The 22,541-nt window shown below is 52.6% G+C and overlaps 1 protein-coding gene and 1 pseudogene across 1 annotated transcript; one reads left to right on the plus strand and one right to left on the minus strand.

The window, feature by feature from the left end:
* The window catches only part of LOC131586386 (zinc finger protein 850-like), a 166,095-nt pseudogene that overhangs the window by 138,029 nt on the left and 5,525 nt on the right, over positions 1-22,541 (minus strand).
* Positions 513-1,445, plus strand: LOC131586230 (olfactory receptor 14J1-like). Its single transcript, XM_058853124.1, has one exon. The coding sequence runs from the start codon at positions 513-515 to the stop codon at positions 1,443-1,445; it is 933 nt and encodes a 310-aa protein (XP_058709107.1).

The following is a 22,541-nucleotide window of genomic DNA, read 5'->3' on the forward strand; positions in this document are numbered from 1 at the left end:
TTCCCTAAGCCACAGGGAATCCTTTGCCTCTCACATCTCTCAGTGGCAAACTCTGAGTGCAGCAGAAATACTGGAGATTTCTGACCTCAGAGAACCAGGAATGATTTGTGGGCAGGGAAAGAATGTCTAAAATTCCTTCCTGCTCTCAATGTCTTTTAAAAATGGGAGTAAAGATGGCAACAAGCCCTTCTGCATTAGGAGTGATTCCCCTGACAAATCCTGAATATCAAGCCTTGTCCCTCTGCCGCATGGCCACAAACCCAGGGCAGCAGGGCAGGGATGGCTCCTGGAGAGCCCCCAGGCACAGGCCTGGCTGCTCCTGGCACACTCAGACAGCACAGCTGGAGCTCAGTCAGGGACCTGGGTGAAGATTTTTATAGAGCAGGAACAAGGGTGGGTGAATCCCAGCGGGACAGTCTACAGGGAATGGCCCAGGTTTGGGTTAAAGCAGCCTCTCCAGACTTGTCACTGTCCTTTATCCATGAGCAGGTCCCCATGTGCAGCCACAGCAAATGTCCAACAGCAGCTCCATCAGCCACTTCCTCCTGCTGGCATTGGCAGACACGCGGCAGCTGCAGCTCCTGCACTTCTGCCTCTTCCTGGGCATCTCCCTGGCTGCCCTCCTGGGCAACGGCCTCATCATCAGCGCCGTAGCCTGCAGCCACCACCTGCACAGCCCCATGTTCTTCTTCCTGCTCAACCTGGCCCTCACTGACCTGGGCTCCATCTGCACCACTGTGCCCAAAGCCATGCACAACTCCCTCTGGGACACCAGAGACATCTCCTACTCAGGATGTGCTGCACAGCTCTTTTTCCTTCTCTTCTTTCTTGGATCAGAGTTTTATCTCCTGACCATCATGTGCTACGACCGCTATGTGTCCATCTGCAAACCCCTGCACTATGGGACCCTCCTGGGCAGCAGAGCTTGTGCCCACATGGCAGCAGCTGCCTGGGCCAGTGCCTTTCTCTATTCACTGCTGCACACAGCCAATACATTTTCCCTGCCCCTGTGCCATGGAAATGCCCTGGGCCAGTTCTTCTGTGAAATCCCACAGATCCTCAAGCTCTCCTGCTCACACTCAAACCTCAGGGAACTTGGGCTTCTTGCTGTTAGTGCCTTTTTAGCACTTGGCTGTTTTGTGTTCATTGTTTTCTCCTATGTGCAGATCTTCAGGGCCGTGCTAAGGATCCCCTCTGAGCAGGGACGGCACAAAGCCTTTTCCACCTGCCTCCCTCACCTGGCTGTGGTCTCCCTGTTTATCAGCACTGCCATATTTGCTCACCTGAAGCCCCCCTCCATCTCCTCCCCATCCCTGGATCTGGCAGTGTCAGTTCTGTACTCAGTGGTGCCTCCAGCCCTGAACCCCCTCATCTACAGCCTGAGGAACCAGGAGCTCAAGGCTGCAGTGTGGACACTGATGACTGGATCATTTCAGAAACATTAAACTGCTGGCCAATTTCTGCAAATCACTTGTAAGAAAAATCATCTTTGATACTTCTTGGTTTCATTTTGGAGGTTCTTTTTTCTTTGTTCAACTTTTTAAAATTGTCTTCAATAAAATGTCATTGTTTGTGCCATTTCTCATTTTGTTTCTCTCCACCTTCCCTGTGGCCACAGACTGTGTCAATATGGAGCTGAGGTCTTGGTGGCTTTAAATGAACTAAAGGATCTCCCAGCAAAGTTTTCTGCAGAGATCCCCCTTTTGTTCCCTTCTCTGGAGCTGCAGCAGCAGTGTCTGTGTGCAGAGCTGGAGCAGATCAGTGCTGGCACAGCAGCAGTGCCCAGGAGCAGCAGCACTTGGTGTTGCCAGTGCTGCTCCTGTGCCACTGCCCCGCTGCCCTCCTGGCCCTGGTGTTGCTGCAGGGCCTGAGTGCTCTCGGGGCCGGGCACAGCCCTGGGGGTGGCAGTGCCGGGGCTGCAGCAGGGACAGGCCATGGGCACTGCTGGGGCAGCGCTGACGCCTCAGGGCAGGGCCTGGGGGCTCCAGGCTCCTTGCCCAGGCTCTCTCAAGAACACGCCCAGGCCAAAGCTCAGCACAGAAAACCCCCGTGAGCAGCCCCAGGGTGGTCGTGGGCAGGCTGGGGGCAAACAGCATGGCTGGGGCTCTGCAAGGTCCCTGGGGGAGACCGGAAGGAGCAGCAGAGCAGGGGCTGATCCATCCCCACTGTGCTGGACACCCCAGGGCAGCATCCCAGAGCGTCCTCATGGAGCTGCCAACAACATCCCCCCTGTGCAGCCCTGGCCTCTCCCCCAGCTCAGAGAGGTGCCGCATCCTTGCAGGCACAGACACGGCAGCACTGGCTCAGGAGCCCCTGTTTGCACTGCCCAGAGCAGGCGTCAGCACCCCCATGGTGCTGCTGTGGGGAGATGAACCTGAGGGAGCACAAATGCCATCAGCCCCTGGGGCCAGGAAGGGCTGGGGGACGGGAGGGAAACCACTCAGGTTTGTCGTGGCCTCTGAAGTCACACAGAAAGTTTGTTCCCATGAGCTGTGAGTTTCCTGTGCCACTGCAGATGTTGGTGCTCAGGCCCAGGAAATCTGAATTGTGCTTGGGAGAGATTCGTGGAACTGCCAGGATGACGAGGGCTGGAATGCTGGTGGAAAAAGCTGCACTTTAATTAACCCAATTTCCTGATGGAAAATAATCCAGGAATTTCCTTGGAAAAGCAAGGACATGTTTTTTTAGGAGGTGTCATAGGCACTCCCAGACTGGGGGACTCCTTAACCCAGGATTGAGGAATGGAAGTTCCTGGGATGAGCCAGGATTAACAAACCCCTCCCTCAGGTGTGTGTTCCAGGATTTTTCTAGGTTTTCCCAGCCCAGGTGAGCCATGTGCAGCATTCCAAAGGGATGGAGCTGTTAAGTGGGAAATCGATGATTTTCCCAGATTTTTTCCCATTTTTTCCCAGCCCAGGTGAGCTGTGTGCAGCATTCCAAAGGGATCGGTTAAAACCAGGAAGGATTTTGTTCCCCATGGGAATAAAACTGGCTCCAAAACCCTCCCAGAAAGGCCAAATCCCGATTTTAGCTTTTTCCACCTCCACTGGGTGAACAAAAACTGCTGGGCACAGTGTCACCCACCAACTGGTCCTTCGGGAGATCTTCTCCTCGCTCCCCAGATGGTCCTAGGGGTGTCCCGGTGTCCCCTTGGATAGCCCTTGCTAAAACGCGAGGGGGTTTCCTCAGGGAAGTGACAGACCCGAGAGTGACTTGCTTTCTGCAGCTGGTGCTGCAGGAGACACTTCTCCCGGGATCCAGGGAACCAGGGAACCGCTGGCAGAGCTCCCTGTTGGGGCTCCACTTGTCGCAGCGAGCGGAGGTGGTCAGGGTGCCGCGACCTTCCCAGGGAAGCGTCTCCTGTGGCACTTCCCCTGGGCGCACAGGCACGCTTGCCTTGCCCCCGTGATTCAGCTGCGAGCCCTTCAAAGGGCTTTTGGAATGGCCGCTGTTCCTCAGGTGCTGCCAAAGAAAAGAGACGGGAGGCACCGTGTGGGGTTCCAAGGAGGTCTTTATTCTTCTCTCCTGAAGGGTCCCAGAGACAACAACTGGCCCGGGCTCAGTGAGAGCAGGGATTATATAGGAAAAGCAGGGGGTGGGGTGGAGCAACAGGGACAATGGTCAGAGGATTCAGGGGTGGAACAAGGGGGAAGGGCCAACAGGGTAAAAATAATATGCATACAGGGGGAAAGACATGTTGGGAACCACTTAACATGTGGCTGTAAAAATAAAAGCTCCCCATCGAGGCCTTTAGCCTCTGGGGGAGAGTGGTAAGTGAAAGCCTCCTATGGGCTCTTCCTCCAGGGGAGAGTGGCTACAGTATTGGCTGCTTCCTTGGCCCCCACAGTTCCCAGTATCTAGTTAACATCTCATAGTTGTTTGCATCATTTGGGCCCAACAAAGGGTTTACAATAGGAAACAACTGGTCCACTGTACCTTGTAAGGCTCCACTAGCAATTTCTCCCTGCACATGTGCTCTGACCATCTTCATCACCAACTCTTTATCTGTTTTCCTTAGCGCTGTCATCATGAAATCACCTCAGTCTGGGTCTCGGTTCTTGACTATTAACTCCAATCTTTTTGCCACTTTGCTAGGGTTTTCTCTATAATTATGAACTTCTTCCTGCCAGTTATTCAGGTCACCAGTAGAAAAGGGGATCTTCACCCACACAGCTTCTCCTGTGGGACCCACTTCTTGCCTTAAGGGGGTGACTAAAGGCAAAGCTTTCTTGGTTTTATTCCTTGTACGTGTTGTCACTGGCATCCCCACACTTGTCCCCTCACCAGGATTATTCATTTCATTCTCACTGTCATTTAATTGAGGGAGAGGAGTGGTTGCTTGAGGGGGAAGGTAGAGCTGGCCTGGAATAACTCGGCTGTGAGTCTTGGACATCTATAACAGTGTCTTCCTCGCGCTTTTTTGCCAATTTCAAACATCTCTGCCCTAAACTACACGCTGAACAACATCTCTTTATTTTCCACCTGTTATCTCTTTCCAAAGGAAGGACCAAAGTCTCCTGGGGGTCCAAATCAAAGCCATATTCTTGGTGCCACTCAGGTTTATTCTTCAGGGTAAAAAAAAGTGTCTGCACATATCACTTGGTCTCATTTGTCTTCTTTTCTTAAAAATAACATCAACTGTAACAGTGGATGATCATTTAAAGTTCCATTAGGCAGTCCATTTTCACCACTTTCTAATTTTTACCAAGCCTACCATTGGTTATAGTATTTAATCAGATCACTTTGCTTCAAAAAATGACCCTCTGGGATTCCTCCCAAGTCTTTCTAATGTGCTAAAATACATTCTAGTGGACTCTTCGTGCCTTGGACCAGATGTCCCTTGTCTGTGTCACACGTGTGGGTTTAGAATGGCCACCAGCCAGGATGTGTCCCAAGGAGGCCGTGCCAGCTTCTGTGCAAGGCCCCGTTCCCTTCCTGCTGTGGCTGCGTCGGCAGCCCTGGGGGCTCCTTCTGCTGCCCTGAGCCTGCAGAGCAGGGCAGCGTTTGCTGATGGTTTGAGGTGTTCCTAAAGATCCTGTCAGGCTGTCTTAGACACTTTGGGCAAGGGATTCCTTCCAACCTGGGCCACTCAGGGGGGGATGGGGGTGGCCCCAGAGCATGTGGCAGTGTGTGCAAGGGCCCTTTGTGACACATGATCACCATGGGATGGAAATGGACAGGGTGTCAAAGGGCCCTTTGTGACACGTGGTGACATAGGAGCTGGCGGTGACAGGACCACGCCACAGTGCTCGGTGCACGCGACGGGACAGGACGCGCCAGAGCGGTGCTGTGAGGAGCCCCCGCACAGCGCACTCGTTTGTGTCTGACCCGGAGCTTTTCTGAGCCATTATTCCTGCAGGTGACCTCGAGGCCAGACCACAGGAATTGCTGACCTGTGGCCTTGCTGAGGTTTCTCTTCTGCAGGTGCTCTTGAGGGCAGACCGTGGGACTTGGTGACCCGGAGCTTTTCCGAGGCATCACCCATCCCTGCAGTCACTGCCCTTGAGACCAGAGCACCATCCTTGACGAGGAGCCTCCTGTCCTTGTGGCAGGAGCCCTCAAGACCCGAGTGCAGGACTTGCTGTCCTGCAGTCTTGCCAGGACTTCAGTCTTGCAGGCGCCTTCCAGGCACGACTGCAGGACTTGGTGACTTGGAGCTTTACCGAGCCATCCCTCCTGCAAGTACCATCAATCCAGTCACTGTCATGGAGCAGCGACCCCCAAGAGTGCCCAAGTTGGCCTGGGTGGAGGAGGAGGAAGAAGAAGGCCCTGGAGATGCCCCAGCACAGGAGACTGATGAGGTGCAGGAGTTCCAGCCACTGCAGGAGGGTGAGTGGCAGAGCTGGGCCAGCTTGGCCACATCCCATCCCATCACGTCCTGTCCCTTTCCGTTCCCTCCCGCCCCTTCCCGTCCTCTGGAGACGTGCCCACAGAAAGGATGGAAGAAGGCCTGGGGCTACCCCCCCAGCAGTGGCCACACTCCATCCCCTGGGGCATCCCAGGGCTGTCCCTGCCTGGGGAGTGCAGGGCTGGGCTGCGTTCTCCGGCCTCTCCCGCAGCCCCTCAGCTCTGGCTGCTCTTTGACAGATGCAGCCATGGACCAGACACAAGAGCAGGACCTTGCCGGTGGCCTCTTCCGCAGAACAGCGCAGGTACCTGCAGCCATCCCCACCTGGGCTGGGCCTGCTGGCACTGCTCAGCCCCCCAGCACCATGCTTGGAGCTCTCCATGCAATATCCCTCTCTTCCCACCCTTCCTTCTCCTGCCTAACTTGCAAATTCATCAAGTGCATTTGGCAGGAAGAGACCAGTGCCATGGGCACTGGGTCCATGGAAAACGGTGATGTCTACACCACCGACACCAGTGCTGCCATGCTGGAATTGATTTTGGAGGAGGGTGTTTCCATTCCAGAGCAAGTAAGCAGCCTGTGGCCAGGGTTTGATCCTCCAGGGATCGCTTGGCCTCCCAAGCCATGCCTGCTGATCACTCTAAGCCTTTGAGGCCATTGCAGCGTGGTGAGAAGGGAAGCACTTCTCTGGGGAAGCTGGGGACATTCCTGACTCCCTGTGGCAGCTTTCCAAGTCTCCCTGTGTCTTCTCCAGGTGCCTGCCATGGTGAGGTACATCCACCAATGGCTCATGGCCAATGAGTCTGCTGAGCACAGGCTGGGCAGGACACTGCTGGATCTGACTGAGGCACAGCCTGCTGATGTGGTCATTGCTCTCCTGCGTGTGGCCCCAACGTGTGACAGGTACGGGGCCCACATGCCCAGAGGGCTCAGGGCTCCCCAGCCCATCAGCCTGCACAGCCTGGCCCAGGTGTCTGACCAACAGAGAGTTCCAGGGCCCTCTGGCTGCTCCCTTTCCCAGCCCTGCTACATCGGCCCCTGAGCCTGCTGCCATGCCATGCCCCCTCAGGGCCCTGTCCCCGCAGGGCTGGGCTGCCTGGGTGCTGCTGCTGGTGAGGGGCAGCGGGCAGAGGCAGAGCTGGCAGCCAGCTCAGCTCCCCCCCACTGCTGCCCAGGCCACGGGGATGTGTCTGAGACCCCCGTGAGACAGAGCTGTCACCCCACAGAGCTGCCATGACCATGTGGAAGACGGTCATGTGCTCGAGCAGGACTGTGGAGCCAGTGGTGCAGATACTCCTTGATGTGCTGGGGAACTGGCCAGAGCACAGCACGTGCACCTCCGATGGGGACAACACGGGTGTCTTTGCCCTGGCTGTGAGTTTCTGCAACTGGCCTTTGCTCACCCCATGGCCAGCCGTGTCTTCAGCAGCTCTGTTTCCTCCTTCCCCCACTGCATCTCCCTGCCTCAGGCACCGGGCTGAAACCTGGCCTAGGGGCAGATTCAGGGGCACCAGGCCCGATGCTCCCCCTGTGTCTCCCCCAGCCTCTCCCTGCCACGCTCAGGCCCTGCCACAGAGACACCTCGGCACTGAGCGCTGTCTCAGGGTGCTTTGTCCTCTGCAGGCAACTGTGGTGATGTGGAAGTTCCTTCAGGTGCCCTGTGTCCCACGTGTAGTGAATGGGTATTTCCCCTGCCTCTTTGTGCATCTGCTCTTCCAAGTGTTCTTCAGCACTTTGGATATGCCAGAGGAAGTTGATACCTTCTGGAAGAGATGCCAGAAGCAACACGGCCTTGCCACCAGCCCCAGCAGGTGCTCCATCCCAGTCCTCCTGTCCCTGCCATGTCCCCAGGGCAGGAGCCCGTGCTCCCAGCGTGACGTGGGCCTTGCTGTGCACACAGGTTTGCAGTGCAGACCCTGAAGTCCCTGCTCTGCCTTCTCCGGTGTGACCATGTGGTTCTGGAAGTGGAACGCAAGTGTGGCTGGGACACGCTGCTCTGTGCTGACACCCACCACTATGCCGTGGGTCTGCTGGCCAGGTGAGACCCCCTTCTCCCCACTGCCTCTGGCATTTGTGCCCTGTGTGTCCAGGTGACCCACACCATCCCAGTGGTTGTGGGCACCAAGGAACAAGCAAGGAGACTTCAAAAGGCTGGGAGAGGAGGGTGCCCCAGAGCTGCCACCTCCCCAAGGGCCCACGTCCCCTTGCAGGCTGGTGGGGAAAGATCAGCCCTCTGTGAGTCATTCCTGGGACAGCTTTACTGCTGCTGGCTCAGAGTTTTGCTTCCTTTTTCCTCCATTCAGAGAAATGTGCTCTTCATCCGTACACTTGTGTTCTGGGGTAGCATTCTACCTGCTCAGCCTGCTCAGCAAAGAGATGCCATTCTGGGATTTTGCTGCCCTGGCATTCCTTGTAGAGGTGAGCCTGAAGACCAGCTGCTTTCCAGCTCTCTGACCTCTCACAGCTGCAGCTGCCTGGGATTTGGCTGCCCGTGCTGTGTGCTGCTGCCAGGGCCCAGCTCTGTGTGGTTCCGGTCTCCTGCCAGCCAGCTCCCCTGTCACTGCCCTGTGCCTTTCAGGTCCTGGAGTGCCTGGACTTGACTGAATGCACTGACAGCACCCTGGACATCCTGTCAAACCATCTGCAGAGCGAGTGCAGGGAGAGGCAACGCTTGGCACTCAGAGGCCTCCTAGTGCTTGGCAAGAATCCCCTGATGGTGAGAAGGGGGCAGTGGCTGAAGCCATGCGGGCAGCGTAGGGATGGGGAACGCAGTCCCTGGGCTTAGCTGAGCTTCAGACACTGAGGCAGCTGCTCCCAGCTCTCCTGCCTCCCAGCTCAGCTGCCCAAGTGCTTTAGGACCAGCCTTTGGCCTCTGGGCCCTGCAGCAGCAGGGTGGGGTTTCACAGACTTCTCTTCCCCACAGGCCAAGAAAATGTGGAGCCTGACTGAAAACCTGCTGGAGCTCCTGCAGGAAAATGATAGTGACGTGGTCAGGATGACCATGGTTCTACTCAAATATTTGTTCCTGTATAATAGTGCCCCGATAGCCATCCCCATAGCCCGGCAGCTGGCTGAGGTGCTCCTGCCACTGTTTGACAATGTAAGGTTCTGTGCCCTCAGCCATGGCCACTGGGTGCTGCCCAGACACTTTGTGCCCTGTGTATTCGCAGGCCAGACCAAAGGGGGCCCGAAGCACCCAGTGCTGAAGTCTTTTTTCCTTCCTTTCATACAGGATGATAGCCAGGTGCAGCTGTGCTCCATGTTTGTATTTAAAAAGATGATAGATTTATTAATGGAAGAGGGAAGAAAGGCCCTGAAGTCATACGTGTGCCAGAGCCTGCTCCCACTCTTCTTCCACTGCCATGAGCAGAACCAGCATGTGGCAGAGGTGAGGACACCTGGGCTGCCGGTGGCACCCTGGGAGGGCTCGGCTGCCTCCTGCCCTGGCACCTCCAGGCCTTGGCACACGAATGCGGGTCCTGTGCCTGGGCTTGTGGGGCCATCTCCAGTCTCTGCTGCTCTCCAGGTGTCCCAGGAAACGCTGCTTTCTTCAGCCAGATTCCTGAAGAGGAGAGATATTGAACAGATGCTGCAGCTGGATAAGAAACTCTGGAAGTTCAGCGAAGGCCTGGTAAGGACGGCCTGGACGGCCCAGCCTCAGCCTGGAGAAGCTCCCTGTCCCCGGTGCCCAGTGTGTGGGGCTGGCAGCTGCGCCCCTGCCCGGTGCTGCACCCGGGAGCAGCACGGCTTCTTCTCCAGGCTCCTGTGGCCCCGAGCCGGGTGCCGATGGAGCCCTGGCCCACTGGGGCTGCGGGCCGGGGTGGCACCGCGGCTCCCCGGGCAGCAGCCGGCCCTCTGCCCCCTCCAGAGCCCGGCGCCAGCGGCTGCTGGCCGGGCCTCAGGGCTGGGCGGGCACGGGAGGCCGGGGCTGGCCGCAGGCAGTGCCCGGCCGAGGGGCAGAGCCCGCACCAACCCTTCCCTCCTGCCGCTCTCTCCAGCTGGCACAGGACAGGAAGCGAGCGGCCGAGCAGCTGCGCCGGGCCCTGCCGTACCTGCAGAGCCCACAGGAGCCCCTGCGAGAGGCGGCCATCAGGTTCATCGGTGAGCCACGAACCCGGGCTCCCTCCCCGCCCCGCCGCAGCTCGGCCCCGGCCCCGGCTGCTGCCCCGGCAGCGGCACCCGGGCCCGGCGCCCTGGAGCCCCGGCTGCCCTCGGGGCTGCTGCCGGCCTCTGGCAGCCGTGCCCTTGGGCTGAGTCAGGATGCGGCAAGGGCCCGGGCTGAGCCCTGCCGGGGCGAGAGGGCGTGTGGCCACAGGGCTGGCAGCGCCGCTGGCAGGGAGCTGTGCCGCCGGGGCCCTGACAGGCTCTGTGTTCCCAGGGATGGCCGGGCAGCACCTGAGGGAGAAGAAGAAAGAGATGCTGCTCATTTGTGAGGGTGAGTGAGGGCAGCGGGCTGTCAGCGGGGCTGTCGGGGGGAGCTGCAAGCCCTGGCCTGGCTGTGGAGGGCTCTGCTCCCTGTGTGGATGAGGGGCGGTGTGGGCAGAGCACACCGAGATTTCAGGGGCACGTGGGGCATTCGTGGCCGCAGCTTCGGGCTGATCCCCTCGGTCCCTGCTCCCTGCTGGCCATGGCAAGAGCCGGCTGGGATGGCCCTGGCAGGGGGCTCTCCGTGGGCCCCCGCAGGTCTGGGATCTGACCGTGGCTCTGTCCGTCTCTCTTCCAGCCCTTGAAGACACAGCATGTGACAGCAGCCTGGAGGTTGGAAGCCTGGCACTTCAGACTTTGTGCCTTCTCAGGGCAGGAGACCACGCTCCTATCTCCACCTTCCAGAGGCTGCGAGATCAGCTCCGCAGGGCATGGAGGTCACGGCCTCGTCTGTCGGGCCTCAGCTGGCTGCGCTGCTGGAGCTCTGCAGAGAGCTGATCTGGGAGGCTCTGTCTGCTGGGGCCACATGAGCAGCCAGCAGGGACGTTTTTTGTTCAAGATTGTTCTATTCTTTTTTGTTTTGCTTTAGTATGTAAATAATATAGGGTATGTTATAATAGTCAGACTCCCAGGACCTTTCTTTTGCTGCCCAGGGTGTGTGGGGCATAGGGGAAGAGGGGGAAAAGGGGGCTTGTGCTCTGCAAGCTGCCCAGGCATGCAGTGGTGCAGGGAAAATGGCCAGAAGCCCCTTGGCCTTTGGTGGTTCTGCTGAAGCCACAAGCCCTGTCCCAGCCAGGAAGTGCCCTCTGTGTCCTGCTGCTTGTGTTGCTGCCTGGATTGCTGAGGGCTCTGTCATGATCCGCTAACACCGGCGGGAATCATGAGAGATTTGTTTGATCTCCCAGTGCAAAAGGACACAAAGGGATTTCAGCTTAAATCACAGCAATAGTGCACTTTTATTTTAGTGCCAACAACAGGAGTTCTAGCTGCTATGGTTTTTTGAAGGAAAATTGCTGTAGGTTTATGTGATTCTGGAAGGCCTCGAATTAAAGGGGTCATCATTTCACAGGTAATTGCATTGGTGATTCATAGCCAGTAGTTAGTTTTCTGTCATGTATCATTTGCAAGCAGGCAGCTTTGTGCATGTCTTGCAGTAGTTGGTCAGGAGTACCAACTATAGCTCCAGGGTCTCCCCTTTCCAATGGATTAAGCCCTGCTGCCCAATGAGCTGCGTGCTGAGTTAGGGACCACGGGTTACATCTGTCTCCTGCTGTTGAGAAGACCCCATGTCCCCAGTACCCACTGGCTTCTTGTTCTGTCAGTCAAATCTGATCTCCTCTGGTGAGAGATGCAGTATGTGTTCTGTCTCTGACTCGTGAGGGAGACGCCCGTACTCCTTTTTCAGCTCAGCCAATTCAGCAGCAGTGTACGGGATTTCTTTAGTGGTTGTATGCAAATCAAGATCTTCATCGTTGATATGATTATATTCTGTTTTAATGAAAGGTTTCAAGATAGGACAGCAGTGCTCCCCACAATTTTTCATCAGTTAGTTCTTTTTGAGGGTAAATTTGATTAATGAGAGGGGTTTCCCTCCCCACTGTTTCTTTGGTGAATAAGCATTCTTTGAATTTTTAACCCATTCCTCTCTTTGGGCCACTGGCAAGAGATGGATCTCATTCCTTTTGTCATCTAATTGTTTTTGCAAAATTTCAACTGGGTTTTGAAAGGAGTCCATTCTAGTTCTTTCCTCACCTTTTTGCTTAAAGCAAGTTTCTCTAGCTGCTGTAAGACAAGCTCCCAAAACTGAGCAGAGTATACATTTTTGCCGAGTAAAAGCCTTTGGAACCCATACTGGAGGTCTCCTCCTCATCCTTGTCTCCACCATGTGCCTACCAATATCCTTGTGCCGTGGAGCATTTGCTCTAAGCCACACCTTGGGTCACCCCGCTCCCGAGTGTCACAATCCCCTAACACAAGTGGAAGTTGTGAGAGGTTTGTTTGATCTCAGAGTGCAAAAAGGACACCAGGGATTTCAGTTTAAATCACAACAGCACTAATGCATCTTTATTTTAGTGCCAGCAACAAAGGTTATGCAATAGAGGAGAGAGAGAGAGAGAGATGGAGAGAGGGATAAAGAGGCAAAATGCAAAGAAAATAAAAGTGGGGGGTTATAGCTACCAATGGACAAGACAGGGTCGCTGGTGTCTTCTTCCATGGGGAGATCTCTCTTGAAGAAAGTAACTTGGAAAAGTCATTTTTACAGTCTGTTTCAAAGCAAGGGGCAGCTGGCCAAGAGGTGGGGAAATTCCTCGGCTATTGTGATGAGCCCCCTTGCTCTGGGAAGCAGGTGTAAGGTACAGAACAGGCCGCTCCTTACAAGTCCCTGCTCAGCAGCAGGAATGAAGGCAGTGTACCTTGACAGCACAACAAGCACACCTGCAAACCATCACCTGGCAAGCTTCCACCTCAACCAGGCCAGAACCCCTGCACAAAGTCCCTTGGGGTCTTCAGGGTCTCGGTCTCTGTTCTTGCAATGGTTGTGGGGCAGATGAGGGAAACTTCAGACTGTCTCTTACACCCTAGTAACCCCAAATGACACCAATGAACCCAAATTACCACAAATAACCCCAAATTACTCTAAAGGACCCCTCTGACCCCACACCTGACTCCAAATGACCCTTCTGGCCCCACACCTGACCCCACAGGACACAGACATTTACCCCCTGCTGAGCTCGGTCCTATACAACCCCAAATCCTTCAAAAATCCCCAAAATTTGACCCTGGGAACTTCCTGGATGACCAGGGTCAGTTCCAGCGCAACGAGGCCTTTATGCCCTTCTAGGCCAGTGGGCACCCCAAAAATCCCATAAATCCTTGGGGTGGGGTCCTAAATCCTTCTGGAATACCAAAAATCCCCAAATTCCTTTGCGGTGGGACCCTACATTCTTTTGGAATCCCAAAATTCCTCGGGCTGTGCAACCCCAGACCCATTTGGGACCCCCACCCCTGAAACCCCCAGACCATTTTTGGACCCCAATCCCAAAGCTCCCAGACCCATTAGGGACCCCCCAGACCCTTTTTGGGGTAGCCCAGACCCTTTTGGGACCCCAGACCCTTTTGGGATCCCGTAGCCCCCAGAGTCCCCAGACCCTTTAGAATCCCCTCGGCCCTTTTGGAATCCCCAACCCCTGAAACCCCCAGCCCCTTTTGGGACTTCCAGCCCCTCTAGAGACCCCCAGACCCTTTTGGGTCCCCCGACCCTTTGGGGTGGGGCGGTGCTGACGCCCCCTCCCCACAGGGCAGTGGCTGTGCCTGGGGGAGGCGCTGGCGCGGGCAGAGCTGTTCCTGTTCCTGACCTCGCTGCTGCAGCGCCTGCGGCCGCGACCCCCGGCACCCCCCGAGGAGCTGCCCACGGCCCCCCTGGAGAGCGGCTTCGCCAACATCGTGCCCCGCTTCCAGCCCCTCCTGCTGCCCCAATGAGACCCCCCCAAATTCCAGACTGCTCCCCAAATTCAGGAACTGCCCCAGGATCGGGACCCTTCCCCATGGCTGGAAAATCTCCCCCCAGATCCTCCCCAGATTCCACTCCCAACATCCTCCCCGCTTCCAGCTCAGGATGGGGCTCTGATGAGACCCTTCCCCAAATCCCACCCCCAAGATGCCTCCCCATCACTGGAAAATCCCCCTAAATCCACCCCAAAATCAGGAATCCCCCCTGAGACCCCTCCCCAAATTCAGGATGCCTCCCCAAAATGCCCCTCCTCACTGGGATCAGGACCCCTCCCCATCAATCGAAATTCCCCCAAAACCCAAAAAATTCTCCCCAAATCCCCTTCCCAAAATCAGAACCCCCCCAGGACCTCTGAATTTCCCCCCAAAACCACCAAATTCCTCCCCAAAAATACCATAATTCCTCACAAATCACCCCAAAACCCCCAAAACCCCCATACTCCCCCCAAAGTCCCAAATCCACCCAAGACTCAAAATCCCACCCCGAAACTCAAAATTTCCTCCCAAACCAAACTTCCCCTCAAAACCCCAGAATTCATCAAAACCCCCAAAATTTCCCCCCCTTCCATATTTCCCCCAAAACCACCAAATTTCCGCCCCAAACCCCAATTTCTTTCCCAAAACCCCAAATCCTCCCCCTAAGAAACCCAAAGTTCTCCCTAAAACCCCAAATTTCCTCCACCTACACCCAAATGTTGCAAAAAAAATCCTAAAATTTCTGCCCTAAAACCTTGAAATTCCACCAGGACCCTCAAAGTTTCTCCCCATCACCCTAAATTTCCCCCCAAACCTCCAAATTCCCCCCAAATTCCCAAATTCCACCCCAAAACCTAGGAGACTCCCCTACAAAAAAAACCAGCAACTCCTCCCCAACCCAACCCCCCAAAATCACAACTCCCTCCCCAAAAATCACCAGAAAAGTTGAGAATGTAAATTTTTTATTTCATATTTTTCACACCTTGGGATGGGGGGAAAACACCAGAATTCCTGTGATTTTTCCTGTTTTTTGGGGGGATGGGCATCTCCCCAAATTTTCTAGCCCCCCCCAGGTGACCCCTCCCCAAAATTCCTGCCCCTCAGCCCCCCAAATTAAGTACAAATAAATTAAAAGAGGAAAAAAGAAAAAAAAGGGGGGGGGGGGAAAGGTAAAAATAAAGAAAAACGGAAAAAAAAAAATCCCCTCAACCCAATTTGTGGGGAGGGGGACAAAGGATATATCGAGGGAGGGGTTGAATTCCCAGAAAAAAATTGAGGGACCCTGCCAAAAAAATTGGGGGAACCCCCCTCAAAAAAGTTAATTTTGAAAAATGCCAAAACCAAAAAAAACTGGCAAAAAAATGAAAAAAAAACTGAAAAATTTGGGGGGAAAACCCAAAAAATACATTAAAAATTGGGGAACTCCCCCTTGAATCCAAGGAATTTTGTTTGGGTTTTTTTTTCCCAAAAGCGGTGGGGTTTTGGAGGTGGCAGGGGGGGAGAGACCCCCTCCAAATTCCTGGGGGTGTCCCCGAGATCCAGTGGAGGCACCTGGTCTTGGAGTGGGACAAAAAGAATAATTTAGGAAAAATTAAGGGAATTTGGGGGAATTTGGGCAAATTTATGGGAATTGTTTGATATTTGGGGGGTCTGAGGGGGTGGGGGGCTTGATTTTGCAGGGTCTTCCATTCCGGGGCCGCAGGATCATGTCCAGGGAGGCCACAGTTACCAGGAACAGGCATGGGACACCAACGAGATGGGATTCTGCTCAGGAAAACATTTATTCAGCTCAGGAACAAACTCAGATCCAGAGACAGCCCCAAACAGAGGCAGGGAGATGGGGTTTGAGAACCAGGGTGGAGTTCAAGGTCAGGGACCACTGGGAACACAGCAAGGGAGAAACCCCAGGGGCCCAAACCCAAACAGAAATCCCTGGGCTGCCACCCCATGAGGGGTCCAGGGTGGAGTTTCTTCCTGGGCTCGCAGGGCCCATCCTCTGAGGCAGAGGGATGGAATTCCCTCTTGCCCACACCTCTCACTTTAACAATGTTCATTTGAAACTAAATCTTTGCCTCCCAGGGCAGGGGCACCTCACACAAAACCTCACTCAGTAATGGGCTCTCCCTCCATTCATCATCCCCAAACTTTGGCTGTCTCATTGCAGACCCCACCCCACCTCCCCAATCCCAACCCCAACCCATCCCATCCCTGCTGGACATCAAGACCCCCTTCCCAAGCCCTATTTCCCCCATTTCACACCTCCCAAACTCTATCACACCCATCCTGCCCCACCCAATTCTCATTTCACCCCTCCCCTGATTTGCATCCCACTTCACCCAGTCCCCTTCCAACCCCATTCCACCTGATGCCTTCAGAAGGCTGACCTAGAACAGAGGCTGGACAGAGTTAAGAATAAAGTTTATTAAAAGGCCTTAAAGGATACACCTTGGGCAGTACAAGAGCCTGGCCAGGGCTACACCCAGGATGAACAAGAAATGGTCACAAAAATGGACAACTGATCACAAGGTCTCACATTTTTAGAAGTTTAGGTCCATCTGGATATTGCAATCTGTTCACTGTCCAATTACAGCTTCAGATGATGAACTCCTGTACTTCTTGTTTTCTCTCTTCAGTCCACCCTTGTTTATACTTTTGGACCTGAAACTTCTAACAATTGTCCTTGGTATCAAGCTAGAAAAGGAATTGTTTTGTCTACCTACTCTGTGAAGAGAGCTCACTAACAATTAATATGAAGTTCAAAGCTACAAACCTAGGCAGCGCAGAATACGAAAAATATAAAACTTAAGGCATCACACCCTGAGGGGCTGTGGAGTTGAATAATTTTGGAGAGGGACTGAGTAGGATTCAGTGGCATTGAGTGGTTTTGAGGTGACAGATCAAACCCTCTCGTCTCTTTGAGTGCCAAGAAATGGAAACAACTACACCAAATACCCCCAAATACTCCCATGTATCTCCCAGATTCCATTGTAGCACGAGTAACATGTGAGGTTTTAGATGCCTTTGATGAATTTCTTGATTTTTACCACTATTTGTTGGTTTTAAAGGGATGAAGATTAATCAAAAGATAATTGAAACCAAAATATAAAGACCACCAGCTCAGTGTCTGCCCACCACAGATCACTGGGAACGTGGGTCATCAGGGCTCTGCCCAATGTGGGTCCTCTGATGGGGGATGGAGCTGGAGCAGCGCACGAAGCTCTTCCTGCACTTGGAGCATTCACAGGGCTTCCCTTACTGGTGCCTCTGTTGGTGTTGGGTCAAGTGAGAGCTCCTGGAGAAGCTCTTTCCACACTGGGGACACTCGTAGGGCCTCTCCCCAGTGTGGATGCGCCGGTGGGTGATGAGGGTGGAGTTGTCCTTGAAGCCCTTCCTTCACTCGGGGCAGTGGAAGGGCCTCTCATCCGTGTGAATCCGCTGGTGCTTGAGGAGATGGGAGCTGCTCTGAAACCTCTTCCCACACTCAGGACACTCGTAGGGCCTCTCCCCAGTGTGGATCATCTGGTGGATGGTCAGATGGGACCTCTGACTGAAGGTCATCTCACATTCCCCACACTCATAGGGACGTTCCCCGGTGTGGATCCTCTGGTGAATGGTCAAATTAGAGCTGTTTCTGAAGCTCTTCCCACACTGGGGACACTCGTAGGGCCTCTCCCCAGTGTGGATGCGCCGGTGGGTGATGAGGTGGGAGTTTCGCTTGAAGCCCTCCCCACAGTCAGGGCAGCGGAAGGGCCTCTCATCCGTGTGAATCCGCTGGTGCTTGAGGAGAGTGGAGCTGCTGTGAAACCTCTTCCCACACTCCCCACACTCGTAGGGCCTCTCCCCAGTGTGGATGCGCTGGTGGATGATGAGTGCGGAGCTGCAGCTGAAGCCCTTCCCACATTCCCCACACTCGTAGGGCCATTCCCCAGTGTGGATCATCTGGTGGCAGATCAGGCTGTTGCTCCGGCTGAAGCTCTTCCCACACTCCAAGCACTTGTAGGGCTTCTCCCCATCCTGAACCTGCTCATGGACCACCAGCTCAGAGCCCTGGCTGGATCTCCGGCCGCCTTCCCGGCACAGGGTGGGTCTTTCCTCCTCAGAGCACCCTGGGATGGGTTTGGAGCCCCTCCTCTTGCGGGATCTCTGGGGATTTTCCTCCCCATTGGTTTCCTGCACTGTGGAGCTGCTCAAAATGGCCTCTTCCATGAGGTTCTGCTGTGGGGATTTGTCCTCCCTGGTCTCCATCCTCAGCTCCTTGTCTGGGGGAGGAAGGACAAGGAGAGGATGGGATTTGCCTCCGTGCCAGAGGGAAGGGGAAGGAGATCCCCCCAGTGTGTCCCCGGCAGGACGGCGTCGGCAGCGGGGTTGTCCTGCAGCCGGGGGCCAGGCTGGGCTGGGAGATGGAGCAGGAGAGAGGGGGAAAGGGGCGCTGACTTCCTCCTCACCTGCCTGGGTGTCCTGGGGCATCTTCCTCTTCCTCGCAGCCTCTTTTTCCATCGGGCCAAGATTTGGGAATGCAAAATCCTGGTTTGGGTAAAACAGGGGAAGAGTATCTTCAGTTTGAAGGTCCCTCAACCCAAGTCCATCTCTAGAAGTCACCAGCTTCACCCGGAGAACTGGCCCATAAAAACCTCCCAAACACCAAGATTCAGCCCTGAAAATGCCTCCCAGGAGTTCCCCATCTCTGGTGTCTCCCCTTTGGTGTTCTGGGCTTCCCCCCTGTCCCAGCTGCTGAGGGTCCTGCTTGTACTGAGGGTTCCCCACCTACTCAGACCCTGCCCTCCCCAGGCTGCTGGGAGTGCCAGGAATCTGAAAAGTTCCCCGTTTCCATCTCCCCACTTAGGGATGCTGGGACCCCCCAATGTCCCCCCAAGTAGGATTTTCCGCTCAGCCTTGGAGTCCTTAATTCTTAAATATCCCCCCTGAAAAAATCCAACCCAGGGACCCCCCAGGATATCTGGGCTGAGCTCCCCCTCCTCGGTCACCTGTGGGATGGGGGGGTGAGGGGCTATGAATTCGGGGATTGCTTGACCTCGTGGTTCCTTCTCCTTTCCCTGATCCTCATTTGTCCCTCCTCTTCCTCCCTCTCCTCCCCTTCCATCCTTCCTCCTCCTCTTCCTCCCTAACCCCACCTCCTTCTCCTACTTCCATCCCTTCTCACTCTCCTTCTTCATCCCTCCTCTTCCATCCCTCCTCCTCCTCCCCCAGGAGCAGTGACACCCTCGGTGCCCCGTTCCCAAACCCCTCACAGCCCACGGCAGGAGCGGGGATGGAGCCGGGACAGGTCGGGATGGGCAGCGCGGGGCTCTCCGCTGCTCCCACCCGCTGGGGACGGGGGGAACCCGGCCCGGGGAAAAGGAGAGGGAAACTGGGAAAATTGGGGGCTGCAGATCCAACCTGGGGCTGGCTGGGGACCCTGGCTGGGGACTGCCAGCCCTTGGGGCTCCTCTGGGGAGATGCGGGAGGGGGGAACACAGAGAGGGCTGGGGGATCCCAGGAGTGGCAGCACTGGCAGGGACTGGTTTGTACTGGGGTAACCGGAACCCTACTGGGGTAACTGGGAATGACTGGGAATGAGCACAAGCATGCTGAGGGCAGCTGGGATATACTGGGAGTGACTGTGACCATAACTGGGAACAGCTGGAATCACAGTGGGAGAAACTGGGAGTGAGTGGGACCATGCTGAGATGGACTGGGACTATTCCAGGGACAACTGGGATCATACTAGTAGGAACTGGGAAGAATTACAACTATTCTGGGATCATACTCAACTGGGATCATACTGGGATCACAGTGGGAGCAGCTGGGTCCCTGCTGGCTGAGACTGGGATCCCACTGAGGGTGACTGGAATCATACTGGGATTGACTGGGCGTGGCTGTGAACAACTGGGATCATGCTGAGAGCAACTGGGAGGAGCTGGGAATGACTGGGAGCGTGCTGGGGCTGACTGGGATATACTGGGAGAGACAGGGAGTCCCAGGGATCACACTGGAGGCTACTGGGGTCATACTGGTATTGACAGGGAGCAACTGGGGGCCACTAGCCTCATACTGGGAGTGACTGGGATTAGACTGGGAGTGTGAATGAAACTGGAAAATTGGGGAAAAAAATGGAAAAAAGCACAGGATAAATTCAAGGAAAACGGAAGGGAAAATTCAGGGGAAAACCAGAAAAATATCAGGGTGAAATCCAAAAAAATCAGGGAAAAATCAGGAAAAAATTGGGAAAAATATGGGAAAAACAGGGGAAAATCTGACAAAAAATTGGGGAAACCCAGGAAAAATTTTGGGGGAAAAAAGAGAGAAAACTCAAGGAAAAAAATGTGAAAAAATTGGGGAAAAATCAGGAAAAGACAGTGGAAAAAATCTGGGAAAAATCAGGAAAAGTCAGAAAAAATGGGGAGAAAATCAGGAAAAAATAGGAAAATAAGAAAAATCATGAAGAACCGGGGAAAATTGGAAAGAATATTTGCGAAATCAGGAAAAAAACTGGGAAAGAACTTGGAAAAATTGGGGAAATCCAGAAAAGAAAGAGGAATAAAAACTGGAAACAAATAGGAAAAAAACCAGGAAAAATCAGGTAAAAACTAGGGAAATTTGAGAAGAAATTGGGAAAAAGCTAGAAAAAATTTGGGAAAGGAAGAGAGAAGAATCAGAATAAAATGGGAAATACATGAAAAAAATTGTGAAAAATTGTGAGAAATCAGGGAAAATATCAGGAAAAGAAAGCCAAAAAGACCCTGGGAAAAATCAGGAAAAAATTGGGAAAAATATTTGAAAAATGAAGGGAAAACCAGAAATATTCGATAAAAAATTGCAAAAAAATCAGGAAAATAATTGGGAAAAAATCAGAAAAAAAAATATGGAAAAAAAGGAAAAATCAGGGGAAAACCAGGGAAAAAACAGGAAAAGGATAAAAAAATCTGGAAAAATCTGAAAAAAATAATGAAAAAAATCAGGAAAAAATGGGGAAAACCAGAAAGATTAGGGAAAGGAAAAGGGAAAAATCAGGGGAAAAAATGGGATAAAAACAGGAAAAAACACAAAAATCAAGGAAAAGTTTGAGAAAAAAAATGAAAAAAATTTGAAAAAAAACCCCACAAAAATAAAAAAAATCATGAAAAAAAATCAGGAAAAATCAAGAAAAAAACGGGACTATCAGGAGAAAGATTGAGAAAAAATTGGGTAAAATTGAGAAAAGAGAGGGAAGAAAACTGGGAAAAATCAGGAAAAATCAGTAAAAATTTAGGAAATACATGAAAAAATCAGGGACAAATTGTGGAAAAAAATGGGGAATAACCAGGAAGAAATGGTGAAAAGAAGAGGGAAAAATCCAGAAAAAGTGGGGGAAAGGCAAGAAAAAAATTGGGAAAAAACAGGGAAAAATCAGGAAAGGAAAGAGGATGAAGACCGGGAAAAAATTGGGAAAAAACAAAGAAAAAAGTCAAGGAAAAAATGAGTAAAAGGAAGTGGGGAAAAAAATTTTGGAAAAATGGGGAAAAAATTGGGAAAACGCCAGGAACTATCTAGGAAACAAACAGGAAAAAATCAGGAAAAATTAGGAAAAAAAGGGGAAATATTGGGACAAATCAGAGAGAAAAGTCAGGAAAAAAATTTGAAAAATATGTGAAAAAAATTGTGAGAAATGAGGAAAAAAAATCAGGAAAAGAAAAATGGAATAAAACCTGGAAGAAATCAGGGAAAAAAATCAGAAAAAAAAAATTTAAAATATTGGGGAAAAATCAGGAAAAAACTGGGAAAAAACTGGGAAAAAATCAGGGAAAAATGAGGAAAAAATCAGAAAAAAAATAAGAAAAAAAATAGAGACAAAAATTGGGGAAAATAATGCAAAAAAATCAGGAAAATAACAGGATGAAATCCCCCTATCTCATTTTTAAATGGAATTTTAGGAATTGCCTACCTGGGAGGTCGTAGAAGAATTTCCAGACCTGGGAATCCAGGGAGTGGGGAAAGGTGGAATTGCGGATGAGCTGCTCCAGATTTTTGGGAAGGTTGATGGCCTGGTCCTCTTCCAGCTTCCAGAATGTTCGGATGAATCCCACGCCTCCTTCTGGCTGGAAATCATGGAAAAATCATGGAAAAATCACGGGAAAGCTGTGATTCAAATACATGGAGTTTTTCCCCCAAAGCACCCTTTTTTCCCACCAATATTTCTATTTTTCCCCCCCAAAATATTAATTTTTGGGATAATTGAATGGGGAAGATTAGGGGGAAATAGGGAAAAGTAGGATGGAAATGGAGGAAAAATGGCAAAAAGTTGGGGAAAACTAGAAAAAAATGCAGGAAAAGAGAGAAAAATTGGAGGAAAATTGGGAGAAAAATGGGGGAATATGCAGTGAAAATGGTAAAAAAAATAGGGGGAAAGTGGGATAAAAATAGGGAAAAATGGGATAGAAATGGAGGAAAAATTGGGAAAAATGGGAGAGAAAAAATGGACAAAAATAAAGATAAAAAGATGGAAAAATGAGATAAAACCAGGATAAAAATGGGGGAAAAAATGGGGGAAACTGGGAGAAAAATGGGGGGAAAATGGGAATAAAAATGGTAAAAATGAAGAGAAAGTGGGAGAAAAATGGAAGAAAATGTGGAAAATAGGGGAGAACATGGGGAAAAAAATGAGGAAAAATGGAGCAAAAAGAGGGTAGAATGTGGAAATGCATAAAAATAGATTAATAATGGGAAAGGAATTGGGAAAATATAGGAAAACGGGGGAAATTTGAGTAAAAATGGAAGAAAAATAAGAAAAAATTCAGAAAAATGG

The sequence above is a fragment of the Poecile atricapillus genome, chromosome 19 (assembly GCF_030490865.1).
Source record: "Poecile atricapillus isolate bPoeAtr1 chromosome 19, bPoeAtr1.hap1, whole genome shotgun sequence".
NCBI lineage: Eukaryota > Metazoa > Chordata > Aves > Passeriformes > Paridae > Poecile > Poecile atricapillus.